This window comes from Odontesthes bonariensis, chromosome 5 (genome assembly GCF_027942865.1).
Source record: "Odontesthes bonariensis isolate fOdoBon6 chromosome 5, fOdoBon6.hap1, whole genome shotgun sequence".
NCBI lineage: Eukaryota > Metazoa > Chordata > Actinopteri > Atheriniformes > Atherinopsidae > Odontesthes > Odontesthes bonariensis.
In genome coordinates this window covers 19474495-19493803 of record NC_134510.1, presented here as the reverse complement: position 1 = coordinate 19493803, position 19309 = coordinate 19474495, and the positions used below count along the sequence as shown (strand labels likewise).

The following is a 19309-nucleotide window of genomic DNA, read 5'->3' as shown; positions in this document are numbered from 1 at the left end:
ACTTTGGGTAACAGAGATAAAGAAATAATGCAATAATCATAATAATGAACATTAGGGCAGGTCATACCTGTCCACAGCAATAACTCTGCACAATAACTCCTTTAAAGTAACTGTCTTTGTTGTTGTTTGGTTTTCTTTTCATGGTTTAGATATAAAACAAAAATACCACTTTGGCATTTAGGACAGACAAGAGATACAAGATGTATGCACATGTACCGGATGTGAATGTTTGTTTCTGAATGTCAATAAAAAAAAAAAAAAAAAAAAAAAATCTTCAACTCTTTAGAAACAAACAAACAAACAAAAAGTAACGTTAAAAGTAAAGTTTTGATGCTGGACAATACTTTCTCATTTTGAGATGGATACATTTCTATAAAGATAATTTTTGGTGGTATATCAAGTTTGATTATTGAAGGGAACTGTGTGTATTATTGTGTGTTCAGGTGTCATGAAGGCCATAGTGAAGCAGTGTGCCAGCCGGGCCACATGCAGAGGAGCTGCCTCGACCGCATCGGTCGACTCAGAGGGAAACGGAAATGCCGTGAACTGCTGCAGTGGCTACGGCTTCTGTAACTTCAGTGGAGCAGAATCCATTCACACGCACACGACACTGCTGCTCCTCACTGTTGGTGCTTTACTGCTGTTGTCGCAGTGATACTCAGACACAGCAGTGCTTCCGCAGAGACGGCACTCTGAGCAATCTGTTTGCCACATACCGCATCGTGTAAATATTGTTTAAAATCGCTGTGTAAAAAAAAAAAAGTACAAAACTCTTATTTAAATGGGGAATTAAAAGAGGCACGCTAACATGAAATAAAAACTGTATCATATCACCTTTTATCATTGTTTTATTTCCTTGTTTCTTCCTCCTATTTGACAAGATGGCCGATTTAGCCGAGAAGACAAAATAAAAACCAGTGTTTACTAGAACGAGTTCTGTACAATTCACCAGTGATACACACCAGTATAGCTTACAATATACCAACATGAGCAGATCTACGCAACAACATTGAGATAAAATAGATTGTTTTGTTTTTTTGTCTGTGTGTGTGTGTGTTTTTTTTAAAACATTTTAATCCATATAACACCCAGACACTTGATAGTTTAATTGCTGGTTAAACATGGACATCCCATCTGGGTAAAACGGGATTAAAAAGGAGTTTAGGATGTGTTTTTTTTTCCTTTTCTTTTTTTGGTGCTGTGCAAATATGCTCTTCTCCATACCGGTATACCATGCTACACCAGTACAGTCACCGGTACGTTTCATATAGCATTATGTAACACTCCATATGGGGTCGAGATCAACGAAGACACATGTGATCGGCTGTATTTTCAGTTCAGTGTTTCTTTTGTGTCTGCAAGACAAGTTCCAGTCATGTGGCTCCACATTTCATGGGTGCGTTTGTCTCTCTGGAGACTATCATTGGCAGGGACATTCTTAAAGTGTTACACTAGACTTGCAAAGATTCCAGATGTGTGTGTATGTCCCTTGGTAATACAGCATTTGTGTCACTGCTGGGTGATAAGACCTATAAAGGTGTAACATCAGACTTGTATGAGGACTATACCCTTCTTTTTTTTTTTTTGCCATATTTGCTCATCAGTCCTTGCTGGGGCTGAATATATTCTTGCATTCCAATTTACAAACAGTTTTCAGAGGAAGAGCAAGGTGGCCGCTAAAACAACACAAAAAACATGGAGCCAGCCGATAAAAAATAAAGAGCAGACTAAACTGGGAAGTGGGAGGTTTCCCGTCTGTCCAGACAGATTTGGATTCTTCACATTTGGAGTCTTTGAATCCTACTCAGAGAGGAGCTGAGGAAGACCGCAGGAAGAGAAGACCAGTGAGGAGGAAAAGTGAGCCAAAAGGAGAAGACGGAAGAGGATAGTGTGCTCTTTCTCCTGTCAGAAGAGCAGTGCTAAACTGTCCTGAAGTTTTAATCTGCTTTTCCTGTTCCTCCCTCCATCTCCTCTGTAATTTGAGTTTATAAATAAAAGATGGTGAGCCGGAGGGAACACAGGAGCCGAAGGAGACGTAAAGGGTGGAAGGCTGCTTTCCTGGACCAAACCGAGCCCGTCTTCCTTGAACGTTGCCTTGTTGAAGCATCCGTACAAAGCATCAACACACCACTAAAGCAGAATACAAACCTGACTGTGCCATTTTCCAACTGCAAAGAGAGTACACAACCACAGATCCAAACATATGGTCAATGTCCATGAGCCCACTGACACGTCTGATGGCTGGTTTTCCAATCTTACTGTGAAGTTTCATAAAGATATGTTTCAGATCGATGGACTCCACTGAGACACCCGATGTCGGCAACACAAGCTCAAATAAGCTCCCACGATAGTGTTGCATACTGTCAGAAGTTTTGTCACCTGTTAAGCCTTCAGACCCAGAGTTGAAAAATCAATTCCTGTTATCCTCTCTGCTGTTCCTCCTCACGTCCCTGTAATCCAGTTCAAAGAGAGTGAAGCTGCCAGGTCTCTGATTCAGGAGGCGTTTTTGCTCTGTTCTTGTATTAGGAAAGTCACAGTGGTCGAGAATTTAATCCCAGGACAACGCAAGATTGAACATACAATGATTTTTTCCCCCTAGGGTGTGATCGCAGTAGAGGAGCGGTTGTTCTACAATGTAAAGCAGTCGCACCCGTCAACTTTCCCAAATCCAGGAGTCTTAAGTTCTCCACTACCAACAGGTACCGCAGAGGTGCTGAGTCTTCTGTGAGTCAGCTCAGCCGGCGCGGGGCTAGTGCGGGCGGGAGTGGGCCATCATCTTGAGCCGAGATTGGTCAATGACGTCCAGGAGGTTCTTGGCATCAACAGCAAGTGCGTGAGCCGCTGTGAGCATCTGCTTCTTGTAGTCCTGCTGGAGACTGAGAGCACAAAAAGGAACATTTAGCATGTAGTATATTACTCTGTGTAGAAATACGGCCTCTCCTAGAGGTAACATATATATTAAAAAAAACGTGTTAAACAGCAGTGTGCACTGATGAGTTGCTTTCAGAGACAAAACTTCAACTTGCCCTTTACTCTGTTTTCTTGTAGCTGACAGAACACTACCTGTCACAGAAAGCTATTCTTTGTATATATAGTAATTTGTTGGCACCTACCTGGTCATCACATATTGTTGGGCTAACTTCATCTTCCCGATCAGCTCTGCCAAGTCAGAGTTCAGCAGCTTCTGTGCCATCTCAATCTGTCGAGTAAAACAGAGCGCGGCACACACAGCTATTGGTTAAACCAGGAGATTTAATCAGCCAATCAGAGTGTAAATCAGAGTGTTTTTGCTTTACCTCTCTGTGTGTACTGGCTGGAAGTTGAGGTAGAGTCTCATCTACTGTGGCCAATAATGTCCTCAGTGCAAGGCCAACATCCTGAACAAGAGAAACGCAAAGAAATTAGATTTCAAAACACACAACGTATAAAGATTATGATCAGACTTAGCTGTCAGATTAAAAATCCTCTTTGTATTAATCTGGTATCATTTGCTGAAATGGGCTGTTCGGGCTGTTCATCTTAAAGAAGAACAAAGCCAGCGCAAGAGCCTTGGAATGATGAGTAAACTTCTTTTTTTTTTTTACTGCTACCCGTTCTGCTGAGACTGTGAAAACGCAGCAGAACATCACAAGAATACATATAACCACTGTGAGGTGAATTTAAAAATAACAAATGAATAATGACTATTGAGGAATCTTCAGTTACAAAGCAACCAGAGGTCCTAGGTGAGGATTAAAGGACAGATCTGTTTTAGCCTGATTTGAGTACACAAAAGTTCTCAAAGCCTCAATTTAAAATGTACTGCGAGGACACGCCTGTTACCTTGACCATGGGTACATATTCTTCTGGTGGAGCAGGCTGAATCTTGCTTGACATCTCAATCACAGCTTTGACCAATCCTGTCACGTTCTCGTACACTTTGTCGTTCGAACGGTCCAGATTGGCTGTGGGAGGCGGGCTAATCTCCTGAGGCTGCAGCTGAACGATGAGAGGACAAAAGGCAGTCAGTGACGGCCGACTAAACGAATGAAAAAAAACTGATGGAGGCACAAAAGCAAAAAACTAAGAGCTCTCTGATTTAAAAACAAACAAACAAAAAAACAACATTTCTTATTAGAGCGATCCGCACAGATCCTGTCAGGATGCATGTTGAGATGCACAGATTAATGATGCTCTTCTTAACCAAGAACCATCTGCCCTCATTTATATCGGATGGTATAAACCAAGATAATCCCAACTTCCTCGGTGCTGGTTTTAAAAATATTTTCATAGTATCAGGTGCAGAGGAGAAGCTGCTGGGGGGCACTAAGTCACTGAGGTAGACTGATGAGTAGATTAATGAGCAGTGAGCGAATGAATGAATGACTGAATAAATATTGGCAGATGATTTGGATCCTCAATGCTTAAAGAACCACAGCAGAGAAACGTTAGTAGATGTAGCTCTCAATTCTGGCCATTAGATGGCAGTATTGCACAGAGTGCAGATGATGACAAATTCAAGCCAACTGAAGGATCTTCAAACAGATCACGAATGGCCCTGCTCCACTTCAGCAACTCTCCGATCTGCGTCTTACCTCTCCTGACCACTGACCATCTACATACCCCCACATTTTGAATACATGTAACATACCTGTAAGTATGTATGTATAAAATCTAATCCTATGAACAGTTTATTTACATACTGATCAGGAGGAGAGGCTTCAAAAACCTTTTAATAATGTCAACAAAATGAATGAAGTTTGACGAGAGCAACACGGGAAGCCTCCTCTGTCTTGCAATCAAGATTATCAGTCTAGTTTTATAACAGTTTAAACAATACTTAACAACCAGAATTAGATGTTAGTCTAAAGGAAAAAGACGATTACAACCAATACACAACAGGGATGACTGCAGGAACAGCATCAGCGTATTCAAATGTTGATATTACAGAATGGGATTACTTGAACAGAGAAATCAAGGACCTGATAGACCATCCGGTCGACAAGACGCACAGTAAACACACACAGACAGTGTGCTGCTTACCCGCCAGGGCTAGGGGTCAACAGTAAGGCAGAGAGGAGGAGGAGTAGGAGGAGGAGGAGGAGGAGGAGGGGGAGACGGAGCAGCCAAAGAAAAGAAGATAAAAAGGAAAATATTAATGCTGTCAGCATTAAAAACATGCATGCATAACTAGTAAATGTTGTATCCTTGCGTGTGTGCATGTTGCCGTTTCAGGTGTTCATACAATTGTTGCCGTTGTTATGTACATCATTTATGCGCACGTGTACCTTCACTCCATCGTTGTAGCTGTCTCCAGTATTCAGACAAGCCAGACTACCCACTTGGCTCTGGGCCCCGGGTCGAGGGGGTTTCTTTGGGGGGGCCGCATGCTCTGCAGAAAACCAAAAGTAAATGTAAAAACGTCTTCATGCTCATAGCCACAAAACGAAAAAACAGACTCCACTTTGCTCCCTCAGGTGCTGTTGTTGGTTAATTTAATCATTTCCTGTTCTCCCTTTTTCAAATTGACCAATGATCTGTAAAATGATCAAATAAATAAATAATCTATAAACCTGTATGAGGCAAGCTTTCCGATCAATACAAGAAGTAATGAGGAAAACTGTTTTAGGAAACATAGAAAAACAAGCTTTTTTCTATTTTCTCTGAGCTGGGCACGGTTTGATAAATTCACACAACATATCGAGCCAAATACGCCGTCTGGGTCCATTTACGCAGAGGACGATTTCCTCAGTAGCAGAAGAATAGACTTCACAATCGGATCTGTCATAATGAAGCAACAGGCTGTAACCTCTGCAGGCAGACAGCGCTACACACAAACTAACACTTGAGCTTCTGTGTCAAAGAAAGAAAAGGAAGGACACACGATCTGCGCAGTCAGAGGGGATAACAGAGCTGAGAGAGATGTTATATGTGGGAGCTACATATTTTGGGAGATTGAGGAAGAGACAGGAGCAAAAAAAAAAACAAAAAAAACAATAGTGGTTATGTGTCTGAATTATGTGGTTATGTGAATTCTGGAAGCCTGTCAATTACCTGGTTTTCCGACGGGTTGGTATATGTGCTGATTTCCTGTCTGCGAAAAAACAAAGAACAAAAAACAAACAAAACATTGGTTTAGCAAGTGTACAGTCACAGACATAATCAGAGCCTCTGCAGGAAATTAGAACTCCACAGACAAAAAGAACCCCACCAGTGGTCTCTGAGAAGAGAAGAGCTTTCAATTTAAGTCTGTCACACGGCACCAATTCTCAATTTGTACACGGCAAGTTCACAGTCGTTTCCACTTGAGGAGCTGTCTCCGTTTTCAATGGTGTGTGGTCTGTGTTACTTTTGTTAACAAGAATGTTCTGCGGTGCTACGCAGGGAAAACAAAGAAGTCTTTTCCTGTCTTGAGAGCTGGAAAGTAATTGAAAATGTCCTTATGATTTGATGGCTGTGAGCATAAAATGATGCCCACAAACTCACTAGCGGTGCCAAGCATGTAACGGATCCACTTTGTTGTATTATTCCTGCATCTGTGCCGTTTTCTCCGTGTGAGAAACCAGCACAGATGGCTTCAGAATCCTTGGTGCCATCGGAGTGTTGTGGTCTGACAACCGACACCCAAAAATACTCCAGTACAGTAATTTACACACACACGCACAAACTGGGAGATTTTCCCACCACAAACCACAGCCATTCAATGGGAGGAGGACTAGCAGCGAGATGAATTACAGAGACGGAAATATCTGGCCCGTGGCAACTTCAGACTGCTACAACAACTTCTGCTGGAATCAGGGAAATAACACATGTCAACAATCGGCTCAGTGTGCAGCTCCACAGACTCCAGTTTTGGGAAAAAGTTACACATGAGCTCTGACCAACAAAAGAGTTAAGATCCAGGATCAGAAAACATTATCCCCAGAAGAGGAAGTGTTCACTATCAGGGTTGTAAATGTTAACAGCAATTTAATCATCAGTGTGTTTTGTGAAATGAGCAAATTTGTGTTTCAGTACTTTCAAAAAGATAAGAAAATGTGCGGTTTACTCTCTCTCAAATTATTATAAATGACACAGCCCAGAAATTCCATCTGCTCTAACAGAAAAAAAAGTAAATAAAAAAATTCATGATTTGGTCTCTAAAATGTAAGAACATGGTTAAAAAAAAAAAAAAAAAGCTCATCACAAATCAAACAATATTCAGTTTATGAGACAATGAAAGTCTTAAAAGTTTAAAAGATCCCGTATGTTATTCCTGCAACCTATAAGCTACCAACAGGGCAACAGAACACCCTGTTAAAAGTGTGTAACACTCATAGTTTTGGCTCTATGAGACCACATGCACCTCTAATTAAGCTTTTCACACTCTTAAATGAATAGACCCGTGGCGAAGACTGATAGATTACTGACCAACAGCATGCTGAGCAACTGTGGGCAACACTGAGGGAAAAAGACGATGGACAGCTTACTTCCCTTGCAGCAGACTTCTAATAATATCCAGTGATGCTGTGAGAATCCATTGACCCCACATTGCTGACCCCACCCCCAAGAGGTCACTTCCTCTCCCCGGTTTGATACTCTCAGCTCGAATCAAAACAAACAGATTCAGCAGCCCATTGCAGACGAGTCCGACCATAACACGGACTTTAGTCAACATTTATCTTTATCAGACATCCTCCTTGCTAGGGAAAAAAAACAGAGAGCTAAGAAAAATGATTGCAAAGGGTCATAATTATGACAGAGAGTGCTTAAAAGTAACAGATCAACAGGGAAGTTAAACTCTGACAACATGGATATTGGATAAGGGTAACTAACACAGAGATGGGTGGGGACAAAAAAAACAGCCACAGACTGAAAAAAATGAGAATGAAAAAGTTACTTACTGGGGGTTGGAGTCCACTTTCTTCTCTGTCCAAACTCCCTCTAGAACTCCTTGTGTCTGGTTTCTAAGCAAGCACAAACAAGCACAAGCCTTAGATCTCCGTATATCAACAGCAGTCGCAGTCAGGGCTGCTCAAGTTGGATTTCAAACTGCAGTCATTGAGATATCCAACAAAAAAGCTTTAAAGACCATTACAGTTGTGTAATCATAGAGGCCATTAAGGTCATAAGAGATGTCTGGGTTTGTTTTTCCACAGTAAAATGAGCCATTGCTTTTCTACTTGTGACTTTACAAGGACAAGGACTTTCATTAGCGCTACATCCTCCGAGGCAAAACTGTTTTTATGGACTACAAACGGCTCAGTGGCCCCTGCTCTTGTCACATTCGTGCCGTATTGGGTGCAAACTCTTTCCCCTAATTCAGTGGATTTACTACTTCATCAGATTTTTGGATTCCAACAAACTATTTTGATCAGATCCCAATTCTTAAAATGAATGTCTAAACTAAGGAAATGAACGACTGAACTTCAGCGTGAAATAAACAAACATATCCTGTTCCACAGATTTCAGTTAAAGATGGAACACGCTGTCCAAATCTGCAGAAAACCGAAGGATCAGCACTTTAGGAGCAACCCATGGGTATGCGACCCTAATTACCAACAAATGAAGCCAGCATAACACGACAGTCACCTCTACGCATGCAACACAACCAGACCATTTCACCAGCCGTCTCTCGCACACCCGTCCTCACATACCAGTTTTCCAAGACAGGACTTGAAGACCAGCATTGCCCTTGAGTTCATCAAAAGTCGCCTGATGAATCGTTTGTGTCCGGGATGTCTGAGGTGTTTTGCCTATTGTTATCTTCTGATCTTACAATATCATTCCGCCTCCGTTTGAAGGTTTCCTGTCTGTCTGTTGCCTGTCTGTATCCTCGTCTGTGCCGGCAGCTTCATCAAGAAAATAATTCAGATTAAACTCCAGCTTCCTGCCTCCAGCATACTTATATCTGATTCCGACAAACAGAGAGTGAAGGAGAGGAGGAGGAGGAGGAGGAGGAGGACGGATGGATGGAGGACGCTGCCAACGAGCTGTCAGTAAGCGAGCGTGTCTACTCTTCTTTCCCAAACTCTTCAGCCTACTCCTCCCCTTCTCACTGAAGTAAAGCTGTTATAAAAAACAGCCAGCCTACAATGCACACTTTCACATGCGCGTGCTCACACACACATTTAATGCCCCCTCAGCTTTTCAGCAATCTTGTGTGTTGTCGGTTAGTGGTTATGGGTCAAAGACAGACTGTTGACTGGGCTGTCAGAGTCTGTAAGTCTATCATTAAGCCTGGAATTCACACAGGCCACACCTGCCTACAAACTCTCACTCTCTCTCTCTGTCTCTCTCTCTCTCTCTCTCTCTCTCTCTCTCTCTCTCTCACACACACACAGACATGCAAACGCGTGTACAATAAAATTCTTGGGGGAAAAAAAAACACCAGACAGCTACTTCTTTCAGTGTTCAAAGAAAAATGCACCAGCATGAAGCCCTCCTCCCTCTTGTCAACGTTGTCTTTCTGTCAGTGAGTCTATCTATCAAAAACAACATGCACTTGATCTCCCGGGCAGTGTCTAATCATGTTTCTTTTTCTCTTAATCTTTTTGTGCCTGAGTTTAAGGAAGTAAGGACTTAACAGTCTTCCATTCAAAATGTGATTTCCTTTCAAATTGGTCTGAGAAGCCAAAGAAAAGACCGCCCGTGTATGTAGCTACTTCCCGAAACAAAAAAAGTGAGAACATTTAGTAGGTTTTGCACAACTAATGCTTCAATAGAAGTTAATTCAAGAGAAATCTGAAACTGTTAAATGCAAGTGGGAAAAAAACGTCATATCACAAGACACCGCAGAGGAACTTGGCTGTGCACACAGTCAGGGCAGCACAAGGAGGCAATCTACCATTAAAGAATCCTGAAAAGAAATCTACAGGAGAGGCCATGATTTATGTCCCGGACCTCCCCCAAACAAGCCAAATGTCTGCTAAAGTGGTGAAAAAAACAATCCAGCCAGTCTTAGTGTCGCGCTGACTCGAGACCTAGGGTCAAATAAAAATGAAGGAGGATACTGCACGCATGATTACCAAGAAAGGTAAGCACTAACACAGAACTGAGTCAATAATGTAGTAGGTGTCGTGAAACCCTGTACGTACAGGCACATTCATGAAAAAAAATCATTCTAAACCTCAATGTGGGGCATTACATTTTTCAAAATATGCTTCTTTTTTTTCCCCAAATCAGACTTGACAAATGTGGGATTTGTATCGAAACATGACCATTGATACTGCAGTTGTGGGTCTCTCTTTTTTATTAGTTTAATTTTTAATGTCATATTGCACAAAACTTTGATGAGAAACGTTTAGGGGAGCCTCATCGAGTCAGTTTAAGTGACCAATCAGAGCAGCTTAAGAAGGGCTTTTGGAGAAAATGGGTGGTCTCTCCAGCTTCTGTCTTCACATGCAATGTGTAAATATATAGAGGAAAATGTCACTGCACTCGCTGCTTTATGGGAAATCCAAAAGGCTGAGGATTCAGTGTGATTCTCAAAGACACCCCCACTGCATTTAATGCAAACATTGATGATGGAAAGTGCCCTTAAAGAGTACAATATGGCTTACTGAAGGTGTTTTTTAGAGTTATGGCTTAGGCCACCTAATTGAAAGTACTTTTTTTTTTTTCATGTCAAAATGGTTTGATGGTGTTTTGCTTATTTTTGTGTGCTTTCACATGTTTCCATCTCACTGAGCTCTCAGGGCCACTGTAAAAAGTACAAGCATATCCTAATCTAATCTATAAGAAAAAAGAGCTGCTATAGATTTCTTGTTGGTACAGTAAACCAATGAGTGGAAGTTTATTGCGCTGAGACGCTGATGATTTAAACAAAAAAAAAAAAGAAGAAACATTGACACAATGACGAGAATTTGACAACATGCACTGAGTCACTGATAAAATGTAGCATGCACAACGTCGCTGTGTGCAAATAAACACCAAGAACAAAGCACTGTTTCAGAGCTGTTTCTTTATGTACTTTATGTCCACAATAATGCAGATTCACGGTGCTGTTTTTCAATCTTTATGCTCATTCGAGAATAAAATTCATGTTGCAGTTTTTTTCATCACATGTAACTGAAATATAGAGTTAATTTAAGTTCAGATGTCCAAACTGTGCTCACAATACAGCAGCGATGTGAAGCCACTAACAACGTACCGCAAATCAAATGAGACCAGCAGCTAAATGTACTGTTTAAGTGATGTGCATGTGCCAGATGTGCATGAGCGCATGTTGCACTGTGTGCGGTGTGTGTGTTACCAGCAGCCTTTCCTCCTGTTCCAGCCACCTCTGATCCTCCTCCATCTGCTGCTGTTGTATCATCAGCTGTTCCTCCATTAACAGGCACTGCTGTTCTACACACTGCTGCATGTCTACTTCCCTGTCCTACGCATACACGAACGCACGCACACACACACACACGGAAACAAAAGCGCAACAAAAGACAAGCAGAGCACAACAGACATGCACACCGACACAGGAAAACATACAAACACATACAGATGGAGAGAAACATGCACACAGACAAGACAGAAACAACGCAAACACCAGGCTGATGAGAAGATGAGCCGAAATGGTGGACGTGCAGTAACTGAAAATAATGAACAGCAATGAGGTGTTGACGTATACCAGAATATAAATGTAAACTGGGAGCCAAACCCTGTGAGTCTGTGTATAGGCAGCAATGTTTATGCTCTCAATTTTTTGTGTAAAAAAAAAAAGAAGAAGTTTTTATTACTTTCAATGACTGAGCATTTTAACTTTATTCACACAGATTTAATTAACGAGCTGTGACTGGGACAAAAAAAACAACATTTATACTTGTGTGTGTGTGCGTGTGTGCAAAACTGGTCTCCTACCTCCAATGCAGAGCCCCAGAGCGCCATGTCCGGTCCATGCGGCTGGGGGAGGTGCTGTGCGTGCGAGTGTGAGTGGACGTGGTGGCGGGGGTGTGTGTGTGCGTGGTGTGTGTCCAGCATAGCGGCTTGTGGGGGGTACAGGGCACTGGGCACCGAGGGGAGCGTGTGAGGGCCTGGATACGCCGCCACCTGATGCAGAGGGCAGAGCAGAAATAAAGACACTTGGTAACACAGGAATCTGTTCTCTTTCAACACGTTATTTTCATCTTTTAACATGCTTTGAGTTTCGGAGTTACACAGCACGTACGACCCAAGAAGAAGAGTCAATGGGCTTGTGTACATACCTGGTAGTGTCCAGGATGCTGGGGACTTGGGTAGAAACCTTCACTGGAGCGAGGACTGGGATAGCCCGGCCTACTCGGCTATAAACAGAGACAGAAGAAAAGAAAGAGAACGAAATGAAGAGAAAAACAGATGAATGAAGGAAAGGGGAAGATAGAGGTTGTGATACAAAAAAACAGAGGAAAAAAAAAAAAAAAAAAAAAAAACAGGTTTGATGCTTCATCGTCTTTATCCTGAGTTAAATGTTAGAGGATGGGACATTCAGACAATCCACACACAAAACCCCCGTTTGTGTGGCCAAGTTAGCGGTCAAACAGAGCAGGGAACACCCACTGGGCTGCAAGTCCAGCAAGCTGTTAGTCAAAATGCCACAGAACACTGTTCCTCTGCTACAAACACCAACACCCATGGAAGACTGATTTAAAAAAAAAAAAAAAGAAAGAAGCTATGTTATATTAGTGAACTGTTCACAACTGGTTAGATGTGATGTGGGTGTGTTGCATGTTCACCAAAGACCTCTCTTTCAAGCACGTTTTTAGACTGTAAAGGTTGTACCGCTGCTGAGCAGGCAGAATGAGAGAAACGTTCTATAAAGAGGTTTTTTCCATTGTGTGGCATTTAATACAGATCAATCCAAGCTTCTGCTGGACACAGTTGACCAAAAAGGTAGAGTCAGCGTGAGATAGAGAGTCCGATACCCGAATCGTCAAATTCTAGTACTTTCAGCTAAAAACAGAAGTGCTTGGTGAACCCACAAATGTTGATTCTTCTGTTGGCTGGTTGGGATGAAGCTGCTGAAAGTTGAGGAAGTTCCCCCTCGTAGAATGACAAAACGTTTCTTTTAATGACACGACACAGAAGCCAATTGCTGCAACCTCTACCTTCCACAATCTCTCACAGTAGCTTTCTCTGGACCACACCTCCGACAGCAAGACAGACACAGAGACACACAGGGAGGGGGATACAAAAAGGAAAGAAAAGTGCACGGAAGGAGACAAGGAAAGGAGAAAAGAAAAAAAGCAGGATCGTGGGGAGAAAGAGAGACAGAAACACTGAAGACGAGACAAACAGTAGCTTTGAATGTGAAGACACATTTGGAACAAGCACACACGCAGAGGGAAAACGTTTCTTCATATTTGGAAGTTCAAATCTGCCTCATCAGATTCGCTTCCTGGTGGCAGTCAGACATCAGGGAGGGAAGTTTCCCAGGAAATATTCGGGTTTAAAAACAGAAAGACAAACACGTGGACAACTGACTGGAGCTTTGTTAGGCAGGACGGTCACACTGAAAAATGGAAACTGCGAGATACCATCTCATCAACTTCTGGATAAATATCCGAATCGGAGAATAAATGACTCAATAAATGAATGGTTTTGGACACAGAGCATCAACAAGCAGGTCAGTGTCGGCAGCGTCCCACTTGCACTTTTTGACCATAACTGCCATCTCTGCTTTTCCTTTCTTTCTTTCTTTTTTTTTTTTTAATAGCCATGTTTGTTCTTTTGCATCTGCAACTAGCTGGAAACAAATGCGTTTGCTGTGACATGCTCAAGAGGTTTGCTTTGCGTCGGTTACAAATGAACAAAGGAGCAAACAATTCTCTCGCCTCATGTGCATGGACAGAATGGGCCCCAACACTAATAAACTGAGAGCATGGAAACTGGCTTCTGTGTAGTTCTGAAACACGAATTCTGGGGGAAAAAAACAAAAAAAAAAACAAGCCGAAAATTATATCTAAGCATGCGTTTTTCCAATAGTTTGTGTCATTTAAAAAAACCCAGAGATTTCACAGCGGCACATAAACAGTGAGTGGAAATCTACATTTTCAAACCAACCCATCATTGTGAAACACATTAGCCAAAAGAAAAAAAAAATTAAATAAATGACGTAACTCCGTATGAGCCTTGAGGGAATGCTGTGTAGCACTGTGTAATTAAGGTTTTTCTTTGACTTCATGTATCACTCCGGGGCACAGCTCATCGACTCCCACGCAGACACATCCATCACCACTGAGGGCAACAGTGTGGGGCAAACTTACAGTAATAGCTCTGAAACAGGAATGTCTCACGGTCACTTTTAGCAGAAGCAGATTCTGACTGCTGTAAAGATTTAACTTTGCGCCTTCCAGCTGAGAACTCAACAGAAGCCCGAGTGAAGGGAAACTCATGCTGCACTCAGGCAGTTTCTCCTCACTGGTTTCTAACCAGAGTCAGAATTTCAACCGTTATTTCTCCCCCTTTATCTTTGAAGGCTTAAATATATATACGTGTAAGTGCAGATGCAGAGGCAGTAGGGTGCTTCTGTGGGTGAAGAGGCAAGACTTCAGCGCAAAAATACAAGGTATATGTACAACACCTACAGTTGTTCAAGGTGACGCTGTCAGTATGAGGAGATTTAGATGGCGACAGATCTTTGAGCTCGAGGTATTTATAGACACTGTCTTAATCCAACACTTCTGTCATGTTCATAGGCTTCAGTAGCAAATGGAATAAATAAATAACTGTAATATGATTCAACACGTAAAATACAACTGAACTGTAACATAGGTTACGTAAAGTGAAGCGCTCTCCTCTTCAACATGGAGGCTGTGCACTGTACAGCAGCATTAGTTCTACACATTGGTTTCCTATTAGTTAAAGAATAGATTTAACAACATTTTAAACAAATACCACATTTAATTCGTGACCAGAGGGCTTCATTTCCCTGTGAACGTTTGCTTTTTAAGCTCAGCGCGTGTTGTTCGGATGTTTTACGTGCGTTACATGAGTCGGACTGTTAGCCCAGTGAACTTAGGATTCATCACAGGCATTCTGAGCAGGCTAGAAATAGGGTGCAATAATCCAAGACAAAGGCAAACAAATACAGGCAGACAGAGAACATTTCAACAGCAGGTTTGGGATAGATAAAGCATGCTACCAGGGGGTGAGTAGACACATGCCGGCTGGATTGGGCTGGAAACGTAAATCACTTCAGTAAATCATGACTAATGAAACAAAGACTAGTTCATGGTTGATACTTGATGGAAAATATTAAAGGGAGATAAATAATGTTGCAACTTTTCCTCTTTTTTAAAGCATGGAATTTAATTTCATGGCTGTTTCCTTTTACATCTGATCACTAGATATGTTCAAAATGCTTGAAAAACTGGAATGACATGGCGATTTTTGACACAGACACTTATTTTGTTATCATGCCTTCAAGGGGTTTAGACATAGCAGAGCAGGGCTTGTTCGTAGTTACCGGGAGGCTGGACATTGTGCTGGGTAGGTGACGGTGGGTGGAGGACAGACTAAAGGCTGAGAACACTGGAAGCGCTTTCTCAGCGTGAGGAGGGACCAGCTGGGGCCTCCCGCATGACTGCACAGCAGGGTGTTTGGTCTGGGTGTTGGAGTCGGGTTGGTGTGGGGCATTAGGATTAGTCTGTCTGTCAGGGTGAAATCTGGGCAGTGGCGGGGTTTCAGGATTGGAATTTGACTTTGACTGAATATTTTGGGGGGTGTAGGGACAGACGCTGGACATGCTGCAGGGCAGTGAGTCACAGTACAGACTAGTTTGGGAAAGGAGTGGAGAGAAGTTCCAGGGATGGGAGTTTGACAGGGAAGAGCTTAGCATGTGAACATTAGCTTGACAATTTGTCTTGTGGGGGCAGCTGTCGTTGGACAGGCTGTCTGAATATGTGAGAGGTGAAGAGTACATAGTTTGCGCTTGGAACAGCAAAGAGGGATGAGAGTTTGATTCAGGATTTAACAAAGAGTATTTGTAGCAAGTGCTGCTTGGGCAAGAAGATGAGTGAGGCTCTAGGCCGCCAGAAGAGGGAAAGTGATGGGAAAATTTCAGAGGTGGCGAGCAGAGAGGGGGAGTGGGCGGGTGAGATGAGATGCAGGGGGATGGTGGATGAGAGCTTCCAATACAGAGGGAAAGCTGTGAGGCAAAGCGCTGGTTTTGATGGCAATGATGAGGAGGAGGAGGAGTAGGAGGTGCAGAAACAGAATCCAGACTGAAGGTGGGCTGCAGGAGGGGACGACGGCTGGGCTGCAAACATAGAGACAAAAGCAGAGGAAGGACATGTGGCGGGGGAAAAAAGTACCGCATAAGGCAAAGAGTTGTGGTGAAAAGGTTGAGGAAACAGGAAAGTACCAAAACACAGACAGAAATGTAAATGAGTCAATCCCAAGCCATAAAGTGAAGTAGCCTAAAGAAAGTGTCTGTAAATATAGTAAATTTGAAATGAAAAACTAAATGTCTCTGTCACTGACTGTATACCAGTGACCAAATTTAGTTTCACACATGGACAACTGAATGACTGAAGGCTTGAAACCTGCCATTCAAGATATATGGCTTTGGTTGAAACCAAAAGAGGCAGTTAACAGATGCTGACAGCAAGGGAATGGTGGCAGTAAGTTGGGGTGAAGTGACGAGCAGCTGGGGCAACAAGCTGTGAGGTGGGACAGTAAAAGTTGAGGTGGGAGGGGGTGGGGTTTAAGGCGGTTACAAATTTATGAGTAAATTATTAAGAGTAGACATTAAACTAGGAGTTTTAGGCGTCACATTCGTCACATGTTTTGCATCTTAAGAACCACCGCATTTTGTGGATGGATAGCTTTCCCGTAACAGTTGACTTAACGACTCACACACCTCATGCTGTCCCTTAAAAAAAAGTCATGGATTGAAGCACTCAAATCTTTTAACATATATTTGCCTCGACGTCAGCTATAGAAACAAGGTCTGGCACAAAGAATAAAACAAGGACTATAATCCCAGATAAAGACTGCAAGATCAGGGTGACTGACTCACAACAGCACAAACACAGCAGACTTTGCAGCCATAAAAATGAGACAAACACACACAAATCAGTGAAGGAGTGTCTTACTTTAGGTGGTGCCTCATCAGACCCTCCAGAGTCCCAGGAAACGGTAACTTGTCTCCTCATCTCCATCCTGCTCCTTTCTTTCTGCTGTAGCTTCTCCTCGTCTAATATCGTGCTGGAGATAAAGAAGAAAAGAAAAGGAAATTGTAATTGACATTTAAACACTTCAGACTGCCTATAAGTAAATGAAATATTGTGACACCCGCTATGGTGTCGAACCAGGTTGGAAGTGAACAATGACCACAACAAACAAGCATGTCCACCTCTGCTGATTTCAGAACAGGCATGACATATCCCGCAGTGAGGGCATTGTAAAACATCCCTTCACAAATGTGTTGAAAACTAGTGGAGGCTACTCTGTTTATGATGCATATCCTCTCTCATCCTCTGCCAGGTCCTATTAGTAAAGGAACTTCATGAAGCAGTGCTACAAGCTGCTACAGAAAACACAATTGTACATTCGAGGGTCGAGTGTGTTCTTTCGTTTTTTTCTAAACGGGCCAATAATACGAGATCCCCATTAGAAAGCACAGACTGTTCTCTGTCAGAGTTTCAGTACGCTGTGGCGTGCACTCATTAAAACTTCTGCATACAGAGCATTCCTCGCACACAGCGCAGACCGTCAAAACACAAACTACTATGTGCGGAGGGGAAAATTCCATTTCGTCACAAAATGAGTTATTGCGCTTCTTAACGCAGCCGTTTATCCCTGAACACTCAAGTAACTCCCAATAACCTTCAGAGCCATATCAAATCACTGTCGACAGTTTTGGCTCGAAAGGCTAAACCAAACAAAAAAAAAAACAACGAATCTATCCATTCAACTTGCAGGTGTCCTCGAACTCCAGTTGTGTTGTGATGCTGTAGGAAATGCTTACACTTCTCTCTACATTCATGCTAACACAGTTGAGATCATTTTTGTCTTTAAAGACAAATTGCAGCGGAAATTAAGAGCAAATCTTTGGGTAATACTGCTTAAAAACAGAGTCACTTAGAATTTTAGCAAAATCCCATGCCAATAACTTTTCATTTACAGGTCATGTGTAGTTAAAGATACCAAAAAAGCTCATACCGACTAGTTCCTGAGGCCAAAGCGAGCCCTGAATCCGAGAGGAAGGAGCCTATCGTGAGGAGCTGTTGGTTCCACAAAACGGAGAAATGCACTGTCGAACAATCCAGCGTTTACACACACATTCTGTTCGCCTTCCCTCCACATGGGTAAGAGCTATTTCTAGTAACATAATTGCCCTCCTCTTCTGTTGTCTCCTGCTGAGTGTTTGTGTGTCCTTGCACCTGTCCAAGTCAGTCTCTCCTGTCCAGTCTCCCTTTCCATCACCACACAGTCGCACTCATGTAAAACAATATCAGCAAACATGGCATTCCTCCCTATAATAAGGCACCCTGAATGGCGGCTTAGGGATCAATTACTGTGCACAAATGCACAGTATACATTAGAATAAAAAAACAAAACATAAAACAGCTGTAGAGACCATTACAGTAGTTGTTTTCTTCTTTTTATGTAGTTTATTTTATTTTTTTACTTAGCTTATCAATGACATTTTCCACTTACAGTTTTGTATTTAATAGCAATACAACCAAAAGATTAAAACACTAAATGTTTTGCACCAAAATAACAAAAAACTGCTTCTTATTGGCTGCGAGTGTGTTTTTTCTGTGTTTTGAATGGCTTAACTGCTGAATAATTTCCTTTTTCTTTAGAATCTTTATGATCAGTTCAGTTCATTAGAAATCCACATGCAACCAGTCCACCAAGCCTGCTTCATAGTAATAACTGGAAATGACATCATGCATTAGCATGTGTGATGATGATACACCGGGAAACATCAACACATATAGTTTCGTCCCCCGCCCGCAGCAGCACTAGCACCTGGAACAACAAGGTCTCCTTAGTTTATTTACTCAGGATCAGCCAAACACACAGGCTTAAAGATTTTCTATGACAGGTTCACGAACACTGGACGTAGATCATCTACTCATTTACCTCACCCATAAACTAATCCTGAAAGCAGCGTTATGTAGCAACGAATAAGATGGTCTAAGATGACTTAAGAAGTGTCTGAGATTTTGCTCAGTAGGAGCAAAGACAGAAAGGTCAAAATGTCACATTAGAGCCAGTATGAAAAGTGAGCCATTTTCAAAAAGAGAGCTAAATAGAAGATTTTTTTTCACATACTTGCAAAGTACAGTGACACATTCCAGAAAAAAAAAGTTTCAGGGATTTGAAAATGATCTGTTTTGGAAAAATATACGGTCCGATATTATGAAAG

At 42.2% G+C, this 19309-nt stretch overlaps 2 protein-coding genes across 9 annotated transcripts in view; both read right to left on the bottom strand.

Moving 5' to 3' along the window:
• Positions 1 to 830: 830 nt before the first annotated feature.
• Positions 831 to 19309, bottom strand: part of LOC142379830 (focal adhesion kinase 1-like) — a 58671-nt gene continuing 40192 nt past the window's right edge. For 6 of the 8 annotated variants that reach the window (XM_075465140.1, XM_075465135.1, XM_075465134.1 and 3 more), the window contains 11 exons: positions 17025 to 17136; positions 12156 to 12233; positions 11812 to 12000; positions 11213 to 11338; positions 7863 to 7925; positions 6034 to 6073; positions 5268 to 5371; positions 3823 to 3978; positions 3297 to 3377; positions 3114 to 3199; positions 831 to 2876 (listed from right to left, as the gene is read on the bottom strand). In XM_075465140.1, the coding sequence (XP_075321255.1) occupies positions 2750 to 2876; positions 3114 to 3199; positions 3297 to 3377; positions 3823 to 3978; positions 5268 to 5371; positions 6034 to 6073; positions 7863 to 7925; positions 11213 to 11338; positions 11812 to 12000; positions 12156 to 12233; positions 17025 to 17136 (1162 nt within the window). In that variant the 3' untranslated portion in view covers positions 831 to 2749. Of the gene's footprint in view, positions 2877 to 3113; positions 3200 to 3296; positions 3378 to 3822; positions 3979 to 4961; positions 5032 to 5267; positions 5372 to 6033; positions 6074 to 7862; positions 7926 to 11212; positions 11339 to 11811; positions 12001 to 12155; positions 12234 to 17024; positions 17137 to 19309 lie in introns of those variants that run through there. The other 2 variants (XM_075465141.1, XM_075465142.1) reach the window with 2 other exon arrangements.
• Positions 15318 to 16443, bottom strand: LOC142380525 (uncharacterized). Its single transcript, XM_075466442.1, has 2 exons — positions 16411 to 16443; positions 15318 to 16186 (listed from the first exon to the last, which is right to left on the bottom strand). Exons 1-2 carry the CDS (start codon positions 16441 to 16443, stop codon positions 15332 to 15334), a joined length of 888 nt encoding a protein of 295 aa, XP_075322557.1. The 3' UTR covers positions 15318 to 15331.